The sequence below is a fragment of the Nannobrachium achirus genome (genome assembly GCF_963921795.1).
Source record: "Nannobrachium achirus genome assembly, chromosome: 2".
In the NCBI taxonomy this organism is placed as follows: Eukaryota; Metazoa; Chordata; class Actinopteri; order Myctophiformes; family Myctophidae; genus Nannobrachium; species Nannobrachium achirus.
The window spans coordinates 18,764,709-18,788,242 of NC_137811.1; the positions used below are offsets into that span (position 1 = coordinate 18,764,709).

The window sequence follows — 23,534 nt, forward strand, 5'->3', positions numbered from 1 at the left end:
TGGTGGAGGGGTTCCTCACCAGCGGAGTCTCGATTGGCGAGGTGGTTTCCCACAAGTCGATCACGACAGACGCCAGTCTCAGTGGGTGGGGAGCCACTTTCGAGGGGCGCACAGCGCAGGGGCTTTGGCCTCTGGAGATGAGGGGTCGTCACATCAACTATTTGGAGTTGATGGCTATACTCCTGGCGCTCAAGCATTTCGAGCCTTGGATTTTGCATTGTCACGTTCTGGTCAGGACCGACAATACGACGGCCATGTTTTATGTCAACAAACAGGGGGGCCTGTCGTCGTTGCCACTGGATCGTCTGGCTCGAGAATTGACGGTTGGTGCTTGTCGCGCCTCAAGTCGATCAGGGCCTTACACGTCCCGGGTCTCCTCAACAGCGGAGCAGATCTCCTGTCCAGGGGAGGTCCTCGCTACGAGGATTGGTCTCTCCACCCCAGGGTGGCGAGCCAGATTTTTCGCAAGTTCGGTCAGCCAGTGGCGGACCTGTTTGCGTCAGCGGAGAATACGAAGTGTCCGTTGTTCTTCGCGGTGAAGGGCAGTCCTCCCTTGGGGTTGGACGCCTTAGCGCACACGTGGCCGAGAGGTCTACTGTACGCGTTTCCCCCCTTCGACTTGATCCGACCCACTCTGGAGAGAGTCAGGAGGTTCGGTCTGGAGATGCTCCTGGTGGCTCCCTACAAGGGCACGTGGAGATCGGCGATCGCCCCTCTCCTTTGCGAACCGGGTTGGCAGCTGCCTCAGCGCAGGGATCTGTTGAGTCAGGCCAGGGGGGAGATCTTCCACCAAGACCTGCAGGTCCTAGACCTGTGGGTTTGGCACGTGAAAGGTTAAACCTGCTGGCGGCCGGTTTTTCTTCTGAAGTGGTTGCTACCATTCAGAGTGCTAAGGCGCCTTCGACGAGGGCGTCTTATGATGGAAGGTGGAATGCCTTTGAGGACTGGTGTGAGTCGCGTGTTCCACCGGTGGTGGCCCATGTGGCGTCAGCCCAGGAAATTCTGGAATTTATGCAGGACCGCTTGAGAAGTGGTCTGGCATTTTCTACCCTTAGGGGGTATTTGGCGGCTATTAATGCCTGTCACCTGGGGGTGGCGGGCAAGGCACCTTCTAAAGTCCCGGAGGTCATCAAGTTCTTGCAAGAAGTTGAACGTTTGAGGCCGGTGACTAGGTCTTTGTTCCCAGTTTGGGATCTGCAGGTGGTTCTGGGAGGCCTATGTCGGGCTCCCTTTGAGCCGCTTGTAGGGATGCCTTTGAAACTTTTGAGTTTCAAGACGGCTCTTTTGCTGGCTTTGGCCACGGCTAAAAGAGTCGGTGACCTGCAAGCTCTCTCGGTGTCTTCGGAGCGCATGCAGTTTATGAACAATGATCTCAAGGTGTTGCTCAAGCCTCATCTTAAGTTTGTTCCTAAGAACATGGTGGTTCCTAAGGAGCCTGTTGTTCTTCTGGCTTTTCATCCTCCTCCGTTTGTCTCGGTGGAGGATGAGCGGCTGAATTGCCTTTGTCCTGTCAGGGCATTGAAGGCCTACTGTGACAGGACTGCTGGTTCTAGAGCTTCTTCTCAGCTCTTCGTGGAAATGGGCAATGTTCTTGTCAGAAAGCCGGTGTCTAGACCCACTCTTTCGAGGTGGATTGTGGATGCTATTAGGCTGGCTTACTCTAGTGCTGGTGTGGAAGTGCCGGCGGCACTCAAAGCCCATAGCACTAGGGGTGTGGCTACTTCGTGGGCACTGGCAAAGGGAGTCTCCGTTCAGGAGATTTGTGTTTCGGCGAATTGGTCTTCGCCTTCTACCTTTGCAGCCTACTATCACCTGGATATCGAATCCTCTTCGCTAGCGCATTCGGTTCTGGGTGCAGCTGCCTCCTCTACGTCATAGAGGAGTCGGATCTTCCCCTCCCACAGGTGGGCATGTAGCCACCTGGGGTATTTTGGGGGGGGACCCTGTGTTTTCCTTATATAGTGTGTCTTACTTATAAGGCGGACTTGTCTTTTCATTTAGTTGAATGAGGCGGACTTCGGTCTCTCAGGGTCTCTCTCTATTTTTTCTCATTCCTTCACACCCAGGTCCGGTGGGCCTGGGACCTTCTGGGTGATGGGTCACGTCCGTCTGGGCTGTGCTCACCCGTATGAGGGGTGTGTGGGGGTATGAGAGTAGGTTGTGGCTTAGAGGGGAGTTTAAGAATCCCAAGTGGGAGGTCATCCTGGAATCTTGACAGTAAACGGTAGGTTCCGTACGGAACCATTGTTTACTTAGAGATGGAAGGATGACCTCCCACGTAATGCCCCTCTGTTTCACTGAATGTGGCAGAGAGTGGTATTAAGAGGATGTTACTTCCGCCTGCCGGGGCTTATATAGCCTGGAGGCGGGTCACTCCGGTTTGAGTGACAGGCCCTTCCTACCTGCGTAGTACGGGAGCTGAAGTAGTTTCTCTGAATGATCGCCAGGGGGCGACATTACCCAAGTGGGAGGTCATCCTTCCATCTCTAAGTAAACAATGGTTCCGTACGGAACCTACCGTTCTTCATTGGCTAAAAACTGATGCTTTCCAAAGGTTTTCCAATAAATGCTGGACCCCCTGTGCGAGGGAAATAAGTAAGCAGGTCTATGAAAACAAAAAAGCAACAAGGCCACACTTCAAACCTACCGGTATATAGCTGATCTACAAGCTCACAATGCGTTGCGATGCAAGACATTGTGAGCTTGTAGATCTGCCATTTTCAAAGAAATCTTGAGGGGGAAAAAATCACACCTAGTGTGAAGTGAGCAGTTCTATTTATGAGTTAATTTCATCGAACGTCCCGCTAGCCAATCACAGCACGTTCAGCGAAGCTTGGCCAATGGGACCCTGAGCGTACAACAAACTTTGAGCTGTTTTTGCCAAGATGTAGACCACGTCTAGGCCAGATGTAGGCCACGCTTCAGTTTAATTAAGCCCTGGATATTTTGCACGTCTTTCCCTTCGGTTTTTGACCTGACAAAGCCAGATGTTGGAGATAGATAGTATAGATGTGGAATATTATTTGGAACATTTTAACAACACAAATCTAGTTTGTGGGTCCCTGGAAAATTATAATTTCAGATGGGGTTATGTGGACAAATATACACATTAATGTGGGGGTTTATTGTTTAAACCACTGGTTTACATAATAATCAAAAGGGTTGGTCAAGCCCAAATAAGCAACTACACAAAAAAAAGTAAAAAAGAAAAAAGAAAGAAAAAAAAGGAAACTACCAATATGTGCAAGCAATTTACAGAAAAACAAACCCGCTTATAATAGCAGACCTTGCAAAGTTCCTAGCACTTTCAAACCCTAGTCTACTTATCCTCTATTCTCACTCAAGTACCTCTTTCCCTATTCCTCACAGACCTTGTGGGATGTCGGGACAGTCTTGGGAGGGACTATGTAGGCTAGGCTACACTGCCCTACAAAGGCAGAGTGCAGTAACTACGTTTTGGGACACACCGACTTATTTGTGTCGCCCAACGGTCAAATTAGCCTTCATGATATTCGGGGATGAACAATTACCTCAAGAACAGATGTACAATCAGTGTAATATCACTTTTATATCTTTATCTCATTTGGCTGATAAGCTGTAACACTTTTAAACCCATTTTTTGGTGAAATTCGAAAACGTAGTTACTGCACTCTGCCTTTGTAGGGCAGTACAGTATATAGCCATATATCTAAATATTATGTTCCCTGTTCTAATAGTCTTACCGAATATCTATGTATGTTACTGTCTGCCACAACTGTTTCTCTTGTAATCACCCAGAGTTTTAAAATTAGTTTTGTTCCCCAGTCAATCCTTGTTGGATTCATGTCTGGTGTTACATGATGATTGTTAGTTTATGTTTGAGAGTTCCCGTGTTTGTCTTCGGGTCTGACCACCTCCTGCAACTGGGACACACCTCACCATCATGGGACACAAACAAGTTCAACCTCTCAACACGTGGCCCAGGTTATTGTGCAGGTGAAGGCACAAAACATGAGGTCAGTGCTGTGTCCGGACAGTGAGGTCAGGAATCTCTATTTTGGCAAAGTTTCTCCCCATTCCTCCTATCACTGACTTTTAGTGTAAAAGAAAAAATCACACTCAGTGTGAAATGAGCGCTGCCTTTTATTTATGAGATCATTTAATTAAGCATCCCACAAAGCTTGGCCAATGAGCCAAGTGTGGGACATACATACAAAGGCAGATGTAGGTCAAAAAATAAATAATATATCAAATTCGTTTCAGCCTGACCCAAGATGCATTGCAAAAGTTACATTAAGTTATCCTCAGTAGGCTACAGTCGTACAGACTTACCTGACCAACCCATGCTACCTACAATGGTAGGCTAGTGCTCGTAGGCTAGAATTCCATGATTCTATGATCTATGATGAAATAGGTCAACTATTCTATGATTCTATGATACTATGACCTCAGTACCTTTGTGGACTGATCTTTTTAAACTTCCTGCGTCTCCTGGTAGACCTTCTCACACCTTCGTTCTCGTCATCCGACCCCTCAGAATCCTCCTCCTCTCCTCCATCTCCATCGTAAATCTTCTTTTCCTTTGTCGTCGTCGTCGTTGTCTTCTTGTAGTGGAAGACACCAATCAACACTATGGCCAGGGCCACGGACACAGCTACATACAGCGCAATCGTCCAGGGAAAACCAGCTGAACTTATCATCTGGAGATCCAGGGGCTCCTCGGCTTCTTCCTCAGCTTGGGCCTCGTCTTCCTCCCCAGCATCGTCTTCGTCTTCTTCCTCAGCATCGCCTTCGGCCTCCCTCTTCGATTGCCAGCCGTCGTTGGCAAAGCGCTCGGCTGTGCTGCGGTCGCTGGTGATCAAGAAGTTGTCGAAGAAGATATCGGATGACGTGGACCACAGCTCCAACCCCACGGCGCCGATCGGACTCATTCTGAACGGGTGCAGGTCCTCGAAGAAGTCTGGGTTGGGAATCTTCCTGGCCCCTGATTCATCGTCCATATCATCGTCATCCCCGTCGTCCATATCCTCAACCCTAGGCCTGTCCATTCTGTCTCCAGATTCATCGTCCTCGTCCTCATCCTCCTCCTGTTCCTCAACGTCAGATTTATCTGTGGAATCCTCACCCCTGACAGATGGGGTGTTATCTCCGCTCACCGCATCTGCACCGGAGACCTGTGTAGGGGCGTCCTCGCTCCAATCATCAGCTTTGACGGCGTTTGGCTCCTGGATCTTGATCCTCTCACCCTGGTCCTTTGGCTCGTGGTCATCAGGGTCTTTGATCTCTGCGGGGGGGTTGACTGGGGGCGTCATGTCTGTGAGCAGGTTGCCGCTGTTCACCACCACCTGATCCACTGAGATCTCAAAGCTGTTGTCTGGCTTAAGCACTAGTGTGTACAAGTGGGTCCTTTTATCCGTAAAGTATGGCTTGAGTTCGACGTCGGGTTTCTTGGCGTGTTTCTCCTCAAACTCTCCCGTCCTGGGGTTCTTGTGTCTGAAGATGAAATGCAGCTTGTGGTCCTCTCCACACTTATCCGGTCCAAACATGATGGTGTAGGGGGTCGTGTCTGCAAACAGCTTCAGGTCGAGGTCGGGAGACTGGGTCAGGAGTTTGAGGTACGCACCGCCACAGTCAGTACGCGTCTGGAAGTTCACCTCATACTGGACGATGAGGGGCCGGGTGTCGAAGATGAAGGGTGTAGGAAAGGGGGCAGAGATGGCGTGGTGTTTGCTCGGGGACTTAAGAACGAGGCCTTTGTCTCCAGGAAACTTGCCGTGCTTCATCTCCTCGACCTCCCATTGTCCATCATACCTGGCGATGTCCTCATCAACGCCTTCCTTCTTGGCACTGGACATCACCCAGCTGTCTAACGTCCCCTTGCCAAAGGTCTCTGCGAAGAAATGTTCCCCTATAGGCTCTGGTGCTTGGAAAGTGTCTGGGGAGGCCAGGCAGAGGCAGCACAGACCCATGGCGAGGAGAAGGGAAACACATAGCCTGACCTTCAGCTCCATGATCTCCCTGATTGGCATTGTTACCACCTGTAACTACCAGCCTATATATATCTCTCTTGTGATTCTCTTAACAGATATCCAAAAAGCACTCAGGAAACTATAGACATGTACAACGAGCAAGAAATGCCAAAAAATATACTGTTAGGTTTGAATGCGCTCTCTCTCTCTTTTATGTTAACGGTGACGTCGCTATTCCAACTGCTTTGTGATTGGCTGAGGGGCATTGTCATTATCCCTAAAATCCCTAAGTACCTGTAGTCAGAGTATCACTATTTGTTGAGCAGCACATGCAGTGCTTAAGAGGCTACCAACGTGGCCGATAAGATTGTCATTCAGTGTTTCTTCCCACCATAATGTACACTTCACGTGCATGTCTTAAGATACGTGCTGTACGGTATGTGCACGTGCACACTAATCACGATCTGGTTCCTATGGTGCTTTTCTCCTGTTCACCATACTGTAAAGATAAAGAATAAAATTTCTATGTACATGTTATGGTACATAACATTTTACATCTTTCCCTCTAACATACAGTTTCTATGTTTCTCACAAGGAGAATATCCGTTTCCATTATAGGACAGATTGATAATACTCTTACTTAAACACTTGAACGCGTTGTGAGCTTGTAGATCGTCAATCTTTGCCTAAGAGATTTGTTTATAGTCAATATAGTTAACCTCTTAGATCCTGTATCTGAGAGGTTAAAGCTATACTGTGTAAGTTGCTGAACTAGTGGTCTTCGTGGTTTTTCGCCCGGAGTCACTGCGGACCACCGCCGCGGACCACCGGAGCGGCGCCGCAAACCACCGCAACCGATACGAATCCATGGAGTGGTAGAACGTAATTTTCTGAGCAGGATTTGGGGAATAAGCGGTTAAGAATCCTTCACCATCATAAACACTGGTTGCTGAGGGAAGCTACTTCCTGAAGAGTCGGTTATTGGCCGGTAGTGTATCATGTGTGTATGATCTGCGATGTGATTGGCCAACGTATACACAACGTATACAGATGATGCAGATTACGTCATTTTGCAGGGAAATCCCGCCCCTGTCACTGCTAAGAAGAAAACATATAAAGAGAAGGCTTCAGAAGCTGAAAATAACGGAGTGGATGTTCTAAAACTTTAGCGATTTAACAGTTAGGACAATTTTAAGATGTGTTTTGTAAAAAAAGTTACATGGTATAACTTTAAACTGAAGTTAATAGTAAATGCATTCATTTCACAAAAGGTGTCAAGCGATCTGTTTCACTACCACTGCACAACTCGCGTGCGTGGGTACAAATGCTAGTCTGTCATTAACATAACAACCTTGTCTATTATTACATAACCACCACATCCTCAATTATAGTAGACTACAACAATAATGACATGGCCATATCTACACAAATTGTTTGCAAATAATTGTACCCTGGAAACGAAATAAAAAATGTAAATCCATTGGAATGTAGTATAAAAATCAAAAATGCATGTGTGTGTGTGTGTGTGTGTGTGTGTGTGTGTGTTGCTCACAGAGGTGTGTGTGTGTGTGCGTGCGTGTGTGCGTTGCTCACCCAGCTGGAGTGTGTGTGTGTGTGTGTGGGGGGGGGGGGGGGGGGGGGGGGGGGGGGGTGCGTGTGCGTGAGAGAGAGAGAGAGAGAGAGAGTGTGAGCCATACTTGCTCACTCAGGCCCCAACTGGTTGCAGTTGATGCTCAGGGTAAGCTAGACTCAACAGCACCTCTCTGGTCACCCAGAGGTACTGAGGCTACATACACCTCAGGCTACAGACAGACAGACAGACAGACACACACGGATACACACACGGCCACGCTATGGAGACGGTGTGACCACCGCTCAAAAAGTATCTCTCTGACCTTTTATGATCAGGGAGCAGTGTAGAAACTCATTTGAACTGCATTAACACCATAGTCACATTGTGGCCACAGTTATACACAGAATAGCCTACTGGACTTGGACAAAACGTCTATGCTTTAAGTACCAGCCATGCTAGTAATAATGACGTAGGCTACTATAATAATTAAAAAAACACAGTTAATTAGCACACAGTTGCTGCCATAATGTCATGATCTAATGTCTTAAGGTCTATTTCATCGTTAGGTATAAATAGATGATCACTGAATGTGCTTCGAAGGTCACTGGAAATGACCATGGTCCTCTTGTTGATGCCTACTGATTTTGGTGACCCCATGGACTGTCCTCTAGTGCCACCCGCTGGACAAAGATCTTACTTCCAAGCAAGACAACTCTAAATGTAATAGACAGGTTGTAGACCGAGTCCTATACTGATGAGTAGTAGCCTGGTTAAACCATCCTGGTCACGGTGTGAATTCACATTGTCATGTGTCTTGTGAACGAGACCGGGATGGTTTACCAGGCTAGCCCAAATGTAGGCTTATTTCTAGTTTTACATGCCTTGTGTGTAGATCTATTGTGGGCAACATCCAAACGCAAAAGAATAAACCTATTAAATGTCTATGCTGGTAAATTATACACATTACTATTAGTATTGATAAATTATAGACCACACAGTGAGGGATATCAATGGTCAATACAGAGATGTTTTAGTTTGTTATTGTATCCAACCATTTTAACAAACTTTATTTTCTCTTCCTTTCCCATGTGCTTTTAACTAATGTGTAAATAAACTTGACACATTGAATGCATAGGACCACAATAGAAAACAAGACTTTTTGTGTTATCCTTTTAGCTTGAGGTCTTACTTACCACGTCCTGTTTACATTTCTGACTAATAAAATCAATCAATCAATCAATCAATCAATCAATCAATCAATCAATCAATCAATCAATCAATAAATAACAAACTAATAAAAAACTAAATAAAAAACTAAACTAAGAAGATGGTGCATGTTGGTTGAGGACATGCTGCAGCTTGGGACAAAGGCATGCTTTATAATCGATCATACGATGGTGACCCACAGTGAACATAACAGATCTACAAGCTCACAATGTGTTGTGATTTAACAATCTGGTTGTACATGACCTAGATTCTTCTTTATGAATAACATCACGCATATTAACCCTAACCGCACGCATAGCCACGTTGTCGGAGCAATGAGATGTCGGACTGACATCACTGTCACACGGCACCATACAGACCGGCAGCTCAAATCCAGCCCAGATTGATTCGCAAAAATCAGTTACCATGTGGTTTTTGTCTGTTCGGACTGCATAAAAACAATGCCGCTCCAATCATGGATAGTCTGGAAAGGGCCACAAATCAGACCCAAACTGGATTTGGCCAGGCTAGACAACAAGAGAGAGCACTGACATATAGGAGATATTATATGAAACATAGAGATGAAGGTGTTCATAGCAGATACAAGATAAGACCTGAATATTTTAGACAAGTGCAGTTTATTTTATTGTTGTTTGGGACACGATCAACACATGATGCTTTGTAGCATGCTACAAAGCATCGTATGATGCAAAATGCATCATAATTATGATGCTTTGTAGCATGCTGAAATACTAAAATATCTAAAAACACAGATTGAACAAAAAAAAAAAAAAAACTCAGGATTGTGTTGATCGTGTCCCAAACAACAATAACATAAGATCTGGTTGTCCCAGAGGTGAAATGGTCCTATCTACTGATTTGGTAGAATGGTGACTATCCTACTTCAGTATAGCATACGTTTATTTGCAGGTACCGGTAGGTATAGGTACTGTATCTTTGAAGTTGCTATACCGTTATCAAAGTCATTATCTTGCAGCTTTACACAAGGGCTTTTGATTCAACAAACCGATGACACAGGTTGTTCCATTAGCTCCTATCAGTGGTGGGAAAAGTACACACATTTTTTACTTAAATAAAAGTAGCAATACAATGTAGAAATACTCTAAAAGCTAACATTATTGATATAAAGATTTACTTAAAGTACCAAAAGTAGAAAGTACTCGTTATGCAGAATGTCTTTTCAAAAGTATAAAATGTATAAAAAAGCTTGTGAAAAGTTATTTTCAAATGGCCAAAATGTATAGACGGCTGAAATGGTAAATGTATGTTGTGTAATAATAATCAAAATCAACGAAGCAAATAGTAACAAAAAGCTATCAAATAATTGTAGTGGAGTAAAACTACAATTTGCCTTCGAGATGTAGTGGAGTAGAAGTACTGAAAATGTGAAATACTCTAGTAAAGTTAAAAAAGAAAGAAGAAGAAATAATTAAGTACGGTTAAGTGTAATTAAGTACGGTAGCCTACCTGAGTAAATGTAGTTAGTTACTGTACACCTGACAGCACACACAGTTATCAAACCAACAAGTCATTTTCTCCCCCTGAGAAAGAGGAGAAGGAGTGGGCCACGGTGTGTGTGTTTGTATTCCATTCAATCTACAGCATACAGTCATCATAGCTGCCCAAAGAAAGGACGATGGAAGTCATGGGTGACGAGGCAGAGGTTCCTGGATCTAAAAAGACCACAGAACGACCAAAGTGGGACAACAAGGTGCAATACCTGCTGACCTGCATAGGGTTTGCAGTGGGACTGGGCAACGTCTGGAGATTCCCCTATTTGTGTCAAGTCTACGGCGGAGGTAAGACAGCGTCACCGTCCTTAAGGTGAACATCCCTCCCATTTCAGCTCCAAGTTCAATGGTAAAAAAGAAAGAAAGGAAACATATCGATTTAGTTCTTCACAATTACAACACATTTAGTAGAATATGTACTGCATAAAATGTTATGGTGAAAACGTGACATGGTCTAGAGCCTATCTTGCCTCAGTTTTAATGACAGCATTTCAGAAACAGTTTTCATGTAAATACTATACTATACAGTCATTATTGTTGTTGTTGTTGTTTGTTTATATATAGGCCTATATTTAAAAAAATATATATACAAATACAATTTCTACAAAATCTACATACATTTGTAATCCATAGCTAGTCGAAATCCAAATATGTCTTGCCAGTGAATAGGACAGTACAAAAGGCCTCAGCATTGCTTTGTTGAGGTCAACAGTACATCTCTATAGTAATTGAACGAAACCGGTCTTTCATGTTTTTCAGATTCCATCCTGATTGTACTCAAATCATGAATGCAGCATGCGATTTCTGTTATTATTTTTGCAAACATTTTTGTCACATTCCTATGCCAATAATTTGATGACCGGGTCATCAGTCAGTAGGAGACTAGCCTCGGAAACCCAGACTTTTATTTTGGCGATAGGAAGAAAAAGGCTACCGAAGGCAGCAGGGCAGGAATCTCAGGGAGGCCATGAAGGCCATGGCCATCGTTGCTCCTCAGTTTGGCCTTGTGCCCCTCCAAAAAATGGCATGACCTGAGGCCACAGTGGCCTTAATGCCCCAGCCCAGCTGACTGTACTACTTTCTCCTCTGTGTTGTCAATATGTAGACACCAGTGTCTTTCTTGTCATGTAGACACCAGTGTCTTGTTGAGTCCCCATTTTTAAACCAATCCAGTATCTTTGATTTGTGCAGGGCTGAGCATCAGATTGTAAATACTTATTTATTTATTTCACAGCAGATATTCTACATATGAAATGTAACCCTTAAATTCAATTCATTATTTCAATGGACTAAAATCTTGTTTTATTCGATGGCCTCCCTGCCCTGGCATTTGGCCTTTGTGCCCTCAGAACATGGACAACCCCAAAGGCCAAGTGGCCTTGCCCCTAAAATGACGAAATTCCAGGCCTGGAAGGCACAAAAGCTACATGTAGTTAAATCCAGGTCATTATAGATTTTTACAGTGACCTGGCTTTACTAAAAACCTTTCTGTGTGCGTTTCTGTGTTTGTTTGTTTTTCACTGAAAGCCATTTCAGCTTATCTGGAGCTGTCCAACACTAGAGAGATGAAAAGAACTCCCCTAGTGCTTACTGCACTGTCAACACAGCACACTGGCTGAGTTGCTTGGTGTGATATTGCTTGAATGACACTTTAGTAATGAACTCATTACACCAATATAACTGTAAATGAGACAAAATGCTGTCGCAGCACACAACCAAGTTCAGTTTAAAAAAGTGAGAGGGAGTAACTAGTATGTATGTGACATGTAATATTGCATACAGTGAATTAACTGGGCTCTGGTGTTTCGATATTATTGACTTAGCACTTGATAGGAGTGAGTGTGATAAAGTTCAAAAATGTTGATAAAAAATGTGCAGTGGACATTAATTCAACAACATTCAATAGATGTGGCTAAAGAAATGTGTTCCTGTGACATCCAGTGCTTCTTCAATCTGTAATACAGTATACCGGTATTCATATTTCATATATTCAGCGAATCTATTCTGTTTTATCTTTTTGTGTTGTTCCCTGAAGGGGCCTTCCTGATCCCCTATGTCATTGCGCTGGTGTTAGAAGGCCTTCCACTGCTGCACATGGAGCTGGCCATCGGACAGAGACTCCGCATGGGAAGCATCGGCGTGTGGAACTCCATGTCACCATACCTAGGAGGTGTAGGTGGGAACCAGTGTTGGTTTTGACAGGATATTTTTATTTAGTTTTAGCCATAGTCTTATGAATATTGAGCAAGTAGATTTGCTATTTTTGTCTTTTAGTTCTGGATCTCTTCTCCTCTAGTCCCTCCCTAACATATTTGTTGACGAAATTGTCCATATATATAGTCTTCATTTGACTCATTCATTTGAAATTTTCGTCATAGTTTTAGTCTCCATGATGTTTTTAACTCCATGCATGTCTCATAACTAGGAGGTGTAGTGTAGGAGACCAGCAACGACTGACACATCATTGACAGATCATTACACCAATCTGATTCTGTATGGAAGAGTGTGATACAATATAACTCTAGTACATCTGTATGGTAGAGACATTAGTACCTGGATTATTTGTGTGACATGCTTCACAAATCATAATTATGTATATAAAGTATAAAGTTGACAAAAAGTCATGGTGACAAATGGGACCTTTTGGTTCCATTTATACCCTCTCTGAGTCACAGGTTTAATCATCTGTGAATCTTCTCATGATACATTTGACACCCCTCTCTCTCTCTCTCTCTCTCTCTCTCTCTCTCTCCCTCATGCACACACACATGCACACACACATGCACACACACACGAACACGCACACGTGTGCGCGCGCGCGCACACACACACACACACACACACACACACACACACACACACACACACACACACACACACACACACACACACACACACACACACACACACACACACACACACACACACACACACACACAGGTGTGGCATCCATGATGGTGTCCTTCCTGGTGGGGCTGTTCTACAACACCATCCTAGCCTGGGTCCTCTGGTACTTCTTCCATTCATTTCAAGACCCACTGCCCTGGAGAGACTGTCCACTGAACGCTAACCATACAGGTACTGTAAACTAAAGAGAGACTGTCCAGTGTACACTGAACGCTAACCATACAGGTATACTGTCCGCTGAACGCTAACCATACAGGTATACTGTCCGCTGAACGCTAACCATACAGGTATACTGTCCGCTGAACGCTAACCATACAGGTATACTGTCCGCTGAACGCTACCATACAGGTATACTGTCCACTGAACGCTAACCACACTGGTACTGTTACTGTAAACTAAAGAGAGACTGTCCACTGATAGCTTCATAGACTTCTTTGATAGCACTATCAATGTGTAGCACTGTGTTGGATTCATGTTAATGCATGTTTTCAGACAGTTAACCACTTTATAAACCCTCAATACTTAGAAAACTTGTACTTGGTCAGCTCTTTTTCACCCCTACACTGAAAATACTGTCCGCTGAACGCTGACAGTGTAGGAGAGACAGTACGAGTGAAACTGGGAACACATCGTCAAAGAAACAGCGCCCTCTCTGTTTGGTTATTTCCGGCTAATGTTCCCCTCAGAAAAGGGATCAGGGTTCAAGTGGGTAATAAAAATAAAAAAAACATGCTTTTCTTTGAGTTGTGAACACTTTGTGTTTGACACAGCGTATGTGAGCGAGTGTGAGAAGAGCACGGCGGTGAACTATTTCTGGTACCGCGTAACGCTGAACATAACGCCCAACGTGGAGACCAGCGGGTCCTTGCAGTGGTGGCTGGTGCTGTGCCTGGCCAGTGCCTGGTGCCTGGTCTACATCTGCTTCATCCGTGGCATCGAGACCATCGGAAAGGTAACACACAGGCAGTGGTGTAAATGTACTCAAGTACAGTGCACTTAAGTACAATTTTGATTTGATTTTGACTTTACTGGAGCATTTCCAGTTTTCAGTACTTTTACTTCTACTCCGCTACATCTCAGAGGGAAATATTTTACTTTTACTTCACTAAAATTATTCGAATACTTTGGTTCCTTACCTAGTTTTTGATCATCATTATTACAAAGCACACATTAACCACTTCTGCCTTATAATTCTAGGGGAAAAGGTTTGAGGGTCTTTTGCGTGGCCGTTACAGTATATACTGTATGTATTTGGCTGCCAACCTCCATCTCAAAATATTATTTATATCAGGGAACCCCCAGAAGCAATTATTTGAGTTACAAATGCTCGCTTTAAAAAAAAGATAATTATATATATAAGATTAGCAAAAAAAATTTTTCCAAAAATAGCAGATCTACAAGCTCGCAGCGTGGCACTCGGTGCTTGTATATCTGCTATTTTTCAATAGCAGATATTAGTATAAAATAGTATAGTATAGTATAATATAGTATAATAGTATAACATATTGGTTGAAGTGATTAAAACAATCCAGGTCTTAATGGGTTAAAGAAAGAAGAAGAAGAAGAAGAAGAAGAAGAAAAAAAGAGAGATTTGGCTATTTTCAAAACATTCGTATACATTTTGTAAACTAGAAATTGGGACATTCTGCATAACAAGTACGTTTACTTGGTATTTGTATGTGCTTCTGTTTTTGTTATGAAATCTTTGTCACTGTATTATGACTGTATTATAAACAATTTTTATTGTTTCATCTGTTAAGATTCATGTTTAAGAAAAAAGTCCCTCAGACTCTGAACATTCCCCACCAGGCAACCTATGTGACAGCCACCTTTCCCTACCTGGTGTTAACCATCTTCTTGATCAGAGCGTTGACGCTGCCTGGAGCATTCGATGGGATTGTATATCTCTTCACACCGGATGTGAGTTGGTTCCTAATTCATGACAACTATTGGATATTCATATATTGGTCATTTGGCATTTTGATCTTGTAGATCTGCTATTTTCGCAAGAAACTGAGTCAAACTTAATGTAATGCCTCAACTTCGACGATCCCAAGTGCTTGTCAAGGTAAAGCACTAAAAACATTTTGGCGGGCGTGCCTGAAAAGGTTGAGAACCACTGGACTAGAGTTCATGCTTACTTATTCTAATCTCACCCTGGCTAAGATTATCTGCTGATAAAAGTCTAAATTGTCAATTGTAATTCAAACATGTTTGATGATGACCCGTCCTTGTCCCTTTTATGCCCATATATGGAGATCCACGATGTCATCAACATTAAGCCCATATCTTGGAATGCCCATATATGGACATACTGTGTCAGTCTCATGTGGTCTATAATGTCACACATCTATGATGTCAGTCATCTCCATATTTGGGAAATGTTGAATTTTTAATTAAAGTCAATGGAGAAAATTAATTCACGAATAAATGTATATAAATTAAACAATGTATAACGTATCTCTTAGCAAAATGCAAGGAATCGATTCCCGATGAAGCCGGTTGATTTGACATATGGCCCAAGTGTGTGCCACCAAAACTGTGGGAGGAGTAGTGCGGCCAAAAACAACGTTTATCTAGGAGGGGAAAGAAAGAAAGAAAGAAAGAAAGAAAGAAAGAAAGAAAGAAAGAAAGAAAGAAAAATGGATGGATGGATGGATGGATGGATGGATGGAATATAGTCGGATTAGTAGCCTACTATAATCTGGTTGCCACACCACACTAATAAAGTTTTATTCTTCATTATTATTTTGTCCATCCATTCCAGTGGGAAACCCTGAAGAGACCACAGGTGTGGTTGGATGCTGCTACCCAGATCTTCTTCTCCTTGTCCTTAGCGTTCGGGGGCCTCATAGCGTTTTCCAGCTACAACCCACAGAAGTAGGTTTCATGTCAGACACACAAAATCCATATCATTATGAATATGAAATAGTGTGCTGCATGCAGAGGTGTTTAAACCACTTAATACCTTAGGATATGTCTCGTCGTAAGACACATAGCGAACATTGGCGATTTATAACAGGGGTCTGCAACCTTTTTGACATGAAGCGCCATGTTTTTATTTTCTTAATAGTCATGTGTGCCGTATCAACATTAATTTAATTATGACAACACATGAAAATATAATATTTCCAACAGATTCAGATTTCCCATATGCACATAACCACCTTATTTTCTTCCTCTTCTTGAAATGTTTTCTTTCAGTACATTAGACCCACCTACAGTATCTCCCAGATATACAGTAGTTCCAACTTTGAATGAATATAGAATTATGTGCAGGTTGTAATTTGCATACAGATGTGAGGGGACTTTTATATATATCTTTTTTTCTTATTATTTCTTATTGTGTGCCAGTGATCACCCTACCCTGCCAATGTTGGCACCGGTGTCTAAGATTGGGCTACCCCTGATTGTTTTTCTTCTTTAGTTTGTTTTTAGTTTGTATTGATAGTTGTGCTAAAGGATTGCTTTTTTTTTTCAAGCTGGCTGTTTCACGTTGAGCATTGACAGTTTTTTTTACACTTTATGTATATTCTTCGTTCGGGAAGCCAAAAAGTGTATTAAAAAAAAGCTGCACATGTGTGCGTTTGATCTGCTCCTCAGGAACAACTGTGAGGGTGACGCCCTGATAGTTGGGTTGGTGAACAGCTTCACCTCCATTTACGCTTCAATTCCCATCTTCGCCATTCTGGGATTCAAAGCAAATTCAAACTACGATGCCTGCCGGAATGAGTATGTATCTTATTCTTCTCATAACTATCACTACTACTAACTATTATTAGTAGTAGTGAGGTTTTAGATGTCTGTACACCACCGACTAATGTGTGTGTGCCAAGACCTTTCCTTATCCGTGGATTTTCTATTTATTTTGTTTTGACATAACATTATAATGTTCTTATTTTGATCAAAAGACCCCACTACTAGTTACTTAGCTGGTCTCCAGGTTTTCCTCAGAATACGACACAGATTTAGGCTACTATGTCTATGTCCACTGGTATAGTTGTTCTCTAATAATTTATTGTCAAGGACAAGTTGGACAACCAGAGAGTGTACAAAACCATATGGATCTATTTGGTTCCATTTGTACACTCTTAGAGTTACCTGTAATGGTCACTTAGGGCTAGCTCTTCATGTGTTTCTGGTAATATTATTGTCCGTTCATATGCAAGTTCATGGCAAAATAATTTTGACAAAAATGTCCACCACAAGCCAGCATGGTGACGACAGCAGGGACGTCGTGCAGAGAATGTTAGAAATTTCTAAAAGGGCCTTTTGGTGAAAATATTGAAAATAGCCTAGCAGACCTCCAAGCTCACAACGCGCTGCACTGCAACGCATTGTGAGCTTGGAGGTTGGCTATTATCAATACTTGATACCACACTAAACTAAGCATAATCAAGTCAATACTGGAGATGTGGCGTAACGGCATGGCAATTCTCTTGAATGCTGCCTTCAGGTATGGCATGGAAAGGGGGCGTTTGCATTTCTTTCACCATAGTGAAAACTGCATTCATGGTCTGGAGAGGGAACTTTTCTTACAGACGGATAAAAGGGCAGGGGCTCGAGCCCCCTTTGATGTCTATGTGTGCACGTGCCTGGACGACAGCTTTATGTGTACACGTGTTTACTGTTAAACCTGCTCAACTTCACAGCAACATTTTGTCAATGACCAACGCGTTCAACATTGGCGATGAAAACATCACCCTGGACAACTATGAGGAATGGCTCACCCATCTGAACCAGAGTGATCCCACTGAGGTCTCCAGCCTCCACCTGAAGACCTGTGACCTCCAGACCTTCCTGCACCAGGTGGAGTATCCACAAGGTTCCCAACAAGCTTACAGGGGAAAATGTGTGCTTCACTTCCTCTACACAGCTGATTCAAATCACTGAACAAAGCACCACGTAATCACCATGCAGAGATTCAGGTGCCACGGCAGCACAACAACCAATCATATGAAAGAGGACAGGAAGTTATGCCCACCTTTCACGCAAAGGCTCATGGGACATAGGAAACTTGTGGATAGCTTTGGGATGTCTTATACAGTGGTGTAAAGTAACAAAGTAGATTTACTTAAGTACACTTAACAATAACAATTTTTGCTAGGAATTTGCTAATTAAATAAACAATGCAAAATAACAGAAGATAAATAAAATAAAATAAATTATTCGAATAGGAGTGAGAAGAAGCATAGCGTATTCCCCCCCGCCCCTTTGCCATCAATAATAAATATCATTAACAAGCTTCTATGCTAAGATGGTGATGATGATGATAATCTATCTATAGATTTGGCAAAACTCTGCGTGTGTGTATGTTTATCTGTCTTTCGTGCATCTCGAGAACTGCCTAAACATACAGTTAACGGGTAATGCATAATTGCAGTGGTTGCCTAGCCTGACACTCAGCCTGAATTGACATTTCGTTTCACGTCATTAAAATTAAAGGGGTGTGGCTAGCAATTCAGTGTCTGGAACTAGGCTAGTGGTTGCCCAAAAGGGCATCATTCCCAACAGGCATCGGCCTAGTAATCGTTATCATCATCATCATAATCCTCATCCTCATCCTCATCCTCATCATCATTGTCGTTGTCGTCGTCATCCTCGGGCGGTCGAGCTTCTAGTCATCATAATTGCGACCGTCAGGTCGCAGTTACTAGTAAAACCTCCACCGGCTGTCTGTCAGTCAGTCAGTCAGTCAGTCAGTCAGTCAGTCACGTCACGTCACATCACGTCACGTCACGTCACGTCACACTTTTCCCCTATACTCATATCTCTGCCCCTATCCATGCCAAACTTTGCACACACACTCATTGGCTGCCAAACCACAACCTCCACCCCTCATTTCTCAAATGGCCCTCTTCTAGCGCCACCATGAGGCCGATTCTTGCAAAACACATTTTTGGACACTGCTCCTACAGATTTTGCCCTAAAATCACGCAAAGCGGTACACAGTATGTCTTGACTCATGTCATCAACATGGATCTGTCCCATTTAGCGCCACCATCAGGCCAATTTCTTCGAACACATTTTTGGACACTGCTGACCTGACGGTCGCTTATCTCCCGATTAGGGAGTCTTACTGGTAACCACTGGTTTTAATGTTAATAAGGTAATGAAGTAGTGTTTGTGGTCCCGCTGTATCCCTGCAGAGTGCGTCTGGGACAGGCCTGGCCTTCATCGTGTTCACGGAGGCGGTGATCCACATGCCTGGCTCTCAAGTGTGGTCTGTGTTGTTCTTCGTCATGCTCTTCAGCCTGGGTCTGTCCTCCATGTTTGGGAACATGGAGGGAGTCCTCACTCCTCTGCTAGACCTTCACCTGGTGCCCAGCTGGATGCCCAAGGAGATCTTCACTGGTAAACAACCTTTACAAAGAGATATTCACTGGTAAACAACCTGTACAAAGAGATTTTCACTGGTAAACAACCTGAACAAAGAGATCTTCACTGGTAAACAACCTTTTCAAAGAGATATTCACTGGTAAACAACCTGTACAAAGAGATATTCACTGGTAATCAACCTTTACAAAGAGATCTTCACTGGTAAACAACCTGTACAAAGAGATATTCACTGGTTAACAACCTGAACAAAGAGATCTTCACTGGTAAACAACCTGTACAAAGAGATATTCACTGGTTAACAACCTGAACAAAGAGATCTTCACTGGTAAACAACCTGTACAAAGAGATATTCACTGGTTAACAACCTGAACAAAGAGATCTTCACTGGTAAACAACCTTTACAAAGAGATCTTCACTGGTAAACAACCTTTACAAAGAGATCTTCACTGGTAAACAACCTTTACAAAGAGATCTTCACTGGTAAACAACCTTTACAAAGAGATCTTACACCGCAGTGTGTCTTTGAAAAGTCACAAATGTCATTTTACATGGTAATCTGACCTCCCAAATGTTAAGCATATGAATTACAGATGAACTATTAATCTTAACCCTCATGTATTATCGTGATTATCTTGCTTATTGTATTCTGGATTAAGAGTGTCTGCTAAATGCCTAAATTGTAAATTGTAACCCCAGACTAAATATCTTCGGCTTAAAATAGCTGAATAGCTGAATTCCCGCCGGGGGACGCTGTGGGCACTGGGGGAGTGTTCCTCCCTCCGCGTCATCATCGCCCACACCCAAGGTGCGGTTGGCGATAGGGCCTTTCTGTGTGGAGTTTGCATGTTCTCCCTGTGTCTCCTAGGGTAGATGCCCTCACAAAAACATGCAGTAGTCCAGGTTTCTATACTACCTCCCCCCAGCCAGCCAGGTGCTCCCCAATTCCCCTGGCGCGGCAGGGGGAGAGCGGAAACCAGGACTACAGGTTAGGTAGTTGGCACTGGGTGAGAAACTGGGTTGCAAAACCGTGGGATAAAAATTAATAAAAAAAAAAAAAAAAAAAAAAAAAAAAGATTGCGTCCCCCCAAACATTGGATCACAAATACAACACTGAGTTGTAGAAGAGGTTTCTGCTTGACAGCAATGAAAGAGTGAAATGTGTGACTGCAGTAAGTCCTGTATGTCTATACGGTAATGTGTGTTATCTGTTATTTTCTGCCAGGGCTGATGTGTCTCACCTCCTTCCTGGTGGCCCTGATCTTCACCCTGGGCTCAGGGAACTACTGGCTGGGCATCTTCAACAACTACGTGGGCTCCGTGCCTCTGCTCATCATAGCCTTCTTTGAGATGGTTGCTGTCGCGTACATCTATGGCATCGATAGGTCACACTTCTTCTTCTCATAGTGTCCACAAGACAGTCAGTTACGAGGCTTAGCTAGATGTGGTTCAGCCACAACTGAACACACTGCTGTCCCTTCTCATTAAACTCGGCCAAGTCCGATGCTGTGCAGGGCTGTTCCAGCAGGGGGCGTATCAGGAGGTGCTGCATGGTTTGTGGTTCAGTGCCACAGTCACCATCCATGCAGCACCTTCTGATACGCCCCCGGCTCAGGTCATACTTTAAAGATATTTAACGGTCATTGTTTTCATGTGATTGTTCATAAGGTGCTAAAGTGGTTTGTTTAAAACAATGTGTTAAATGATAATTCTGTATGATTCAGATAGTGTAATCATTGCTATAGAGTGTTTGTTCAGTAACAAACAAAAAGTCTACCCCATCTCCTCTGCTCTTTAGCTCTTCACATAATGATTCAATTTCAGTTCAGGACACCAATTTGATCCAATCAGGAGCAGGGCCGTCGTACAGGTTTTTGGGAGGGGGGTCAAGATCAAAGACCTGGGCTCCCCCTCCACATGGGCCCCCCTCCGTTTTTCGCCCGCGCTGTTAAAACAAATACGGATTTTTCACGGGAAATTATTCATTTTTAAAGTAAAAAGCAGAACCATTTAGGCTTAATATAATAGGGTTTATATAAAGCACAAAATATTTCCTACACAAACTAGACTGCTCTCGAGTCCCGTTGAACTCATGTGTTCAACGGGGCCCCCCCCTCCGCAGGGCCCCCCCTTTCCGGAAGTGGGGAAAAGGCTACCCTTTACCCCCCCCCCCCCCCCTCCCCCCATCAACGGCCCTGTCAGGAGAGAGAACTCATGGCAAGATAAACAAGTCTAATCTGAAGTGATGAAAAGAACACTCTCTCCTGATTGCATGCAAATTGGTATCCCAACCTGAACATGTATTCTCTATTTACTAAAGAGCTGGAGAGACGTGGAGACTCGATCCTGTTACTGAACAAACAATAGTCTATAGAAGTGATCTATTTAAATGCGTGCCACATGCTTATCCAAAGTGTGTGGTGCACCTTTAGGTTCAATGATGACATAGAGTGGATGACGGGACGCAGACCCTGCCTGTACTGGCAGGTGACCTGGAGGTTCATCAGTCCTCTGATGCTGCTGCTGGTGTTTTTCGCATATGTTGTAGTGATGGCTGAGAAACAACCCGAGTACGCTGCCTGGAACCCAGAATATGTAAGAATATAATCATTCACCCACTTGTTTTTCCACTGTCTTACACCGTAGCGTGTAAGACAGTGGAATGTATGTGTAGCCCCCACAGTTAGTACCAGCCATGAACCAACGACAACAGCCCTGCTAATCGGGCTCAGCCCTATTAGCACGACTGGTTGTGCATTGGACTGGTGAGTGGGAGTCCCGGGTTCAATCCCCGCTTCCGCGTCTCACTACAATCTGGCGTTGTCGGCAGGATGAGGAGCTTGATAACCTCGCGTGAGGGACAGGTCCACGTCATGTGCAGCGGTCCGCGGTGTGAAGCGCGAGGGCACGCTCCAAAGATCGGGAGGGGTGATTGTAGCCCCCACAGCCCCACAATAATCGGGCTCAGCCCCATTAGCACGACTGGTTGTGTGTTGGACTGGCGAGTGGGAGTCCCGGGTTCAATCTCCGCTTCCGCGGCTCACTACAAATGCACAGATCATTAAACATTACATGAGCTTGAAATCCTTGAATATGCTTGGGTAATTGACATTGCATTTTTCATCAGTTGGTAATATTTTTTCCTTGGATCACAGCGGCCAGACGGACGGACGGACGGACGGACGGACGGACTGACTGACTGACTGACTGACTGACAGACGGGGCACAATTATTACCACGCGGTGGAGGTATTAATTAGAGTGGAGTATAGCTAATGAATTGGACGGTGAAAAGGTTACTGGAATAACTGACTGCATCTTCATGGTGCTTGAAATTTTAGAATTTTAGACTTATATGAAATCTGTATAAATCCTGTTTGCAGTATAGTTCTAAAACAGTCCATCCCTTCTACAGAAGGATTTCCCTCTGTCAGAGGTTCAGCCCTACACAGGCTGGGTGTTCTCCATCTGCGTGCTCCTGTCTTCTCTCCCCGTGGTCTCCATCCCCCTGGTGGCGCTCTACAGATTCACTGGCTTCCTGAAGAAGAGAATCATGAACAGACATAACAGAAACCCGTACGCAGAAGAGGACTTCCCTCATGGAGACTTGTGAAGGAAAAAAACCCTTGTTCGTGTCCTGCATCGGGTTGAACATCAGCTTCTACTGGCTTTCCAGTTACTGTGAGGAACACCTTGTTGATGGCCGTTCCAGACTAAATCTAGCTTTATGTGTTTTTGTTCATGTTTCACAAAACGGTTATTGACACAAACGGTTGTTCTCCTGTCCTATTAGCAGATTCTTCTGGTAATGTTGTGCAGGGGGTCAAGTTCACACCTTTTACTTTATATTAACACTGCAGACAGTTATGAAATGTACAGACCGTGTTTTTATACATTTATGTCTATGATTGATTTGTGGCTTTTGAGTCAGTGAAAGAGACCTGTTCAAATCAATGTAGGATCATTATGCCTGACTGTTATATCATAAAAAAACAAAACAATGTAAATGGTCAAATAGAAATGGCAAACTCCG

The 23,534-nt window shown here is 43.8% G+C and overlaps 2 protein-coding genes across 2 annotated transcripts; one reads left to right on the plus strand and one right to left on the minus strand.

Moving 5' to 3' along the window:
* Positions 1-4,427: 4,427 nt before the first annotated feature.
* On the minus strand, positions 4,428-5,990 carry LOC308296936 (calnexin-like; the record flags this gene model as incomplete). The annotated part of the gene is made up of 1 exon (XM_080740293.1): positions 4,428-5,990. The coding sequence occupies one exon, from the start codon at positions 5,988-5,990 to the stop codon at positions 4,428-4,430; it is 1,563 nt and encodes a 520-aa protein (XP_080596419.1).
* A 4,394-nt stretch (positions 5,991-10,384) lies between these two features.
* On the plus strand, positions 10,385-23,114 carry LOC308296945 (sodium-dependent neutral amino acid transporter B(0)AT3-like; the record flags this gene model as incomplete). The annotated part of the gene is made up of 12 exons (XM_080740303.1): positions 10,385-10,547; positions 12,295-12,435; positions 13,200-13,337; positions 13,937-14,118; positions 14,976-15,086; positions 15,934-16,046; positions 16,770-16,898; positions 17,819-17,975; positions 19,316-19,520; positions 20,728-20,887; positions 21,935-22,097; positions 22,917-23,114. 12 exons carry the CDS (start codon positions 10,385-10,387, stop codon positions 23,112-23,114), a joined length of 1,860 nt encoding a protein of 619 aa, XP_080596429.1.
* Between the last annotated feature and the right edge of the window lie 420 nt (positions 23,115-23,534).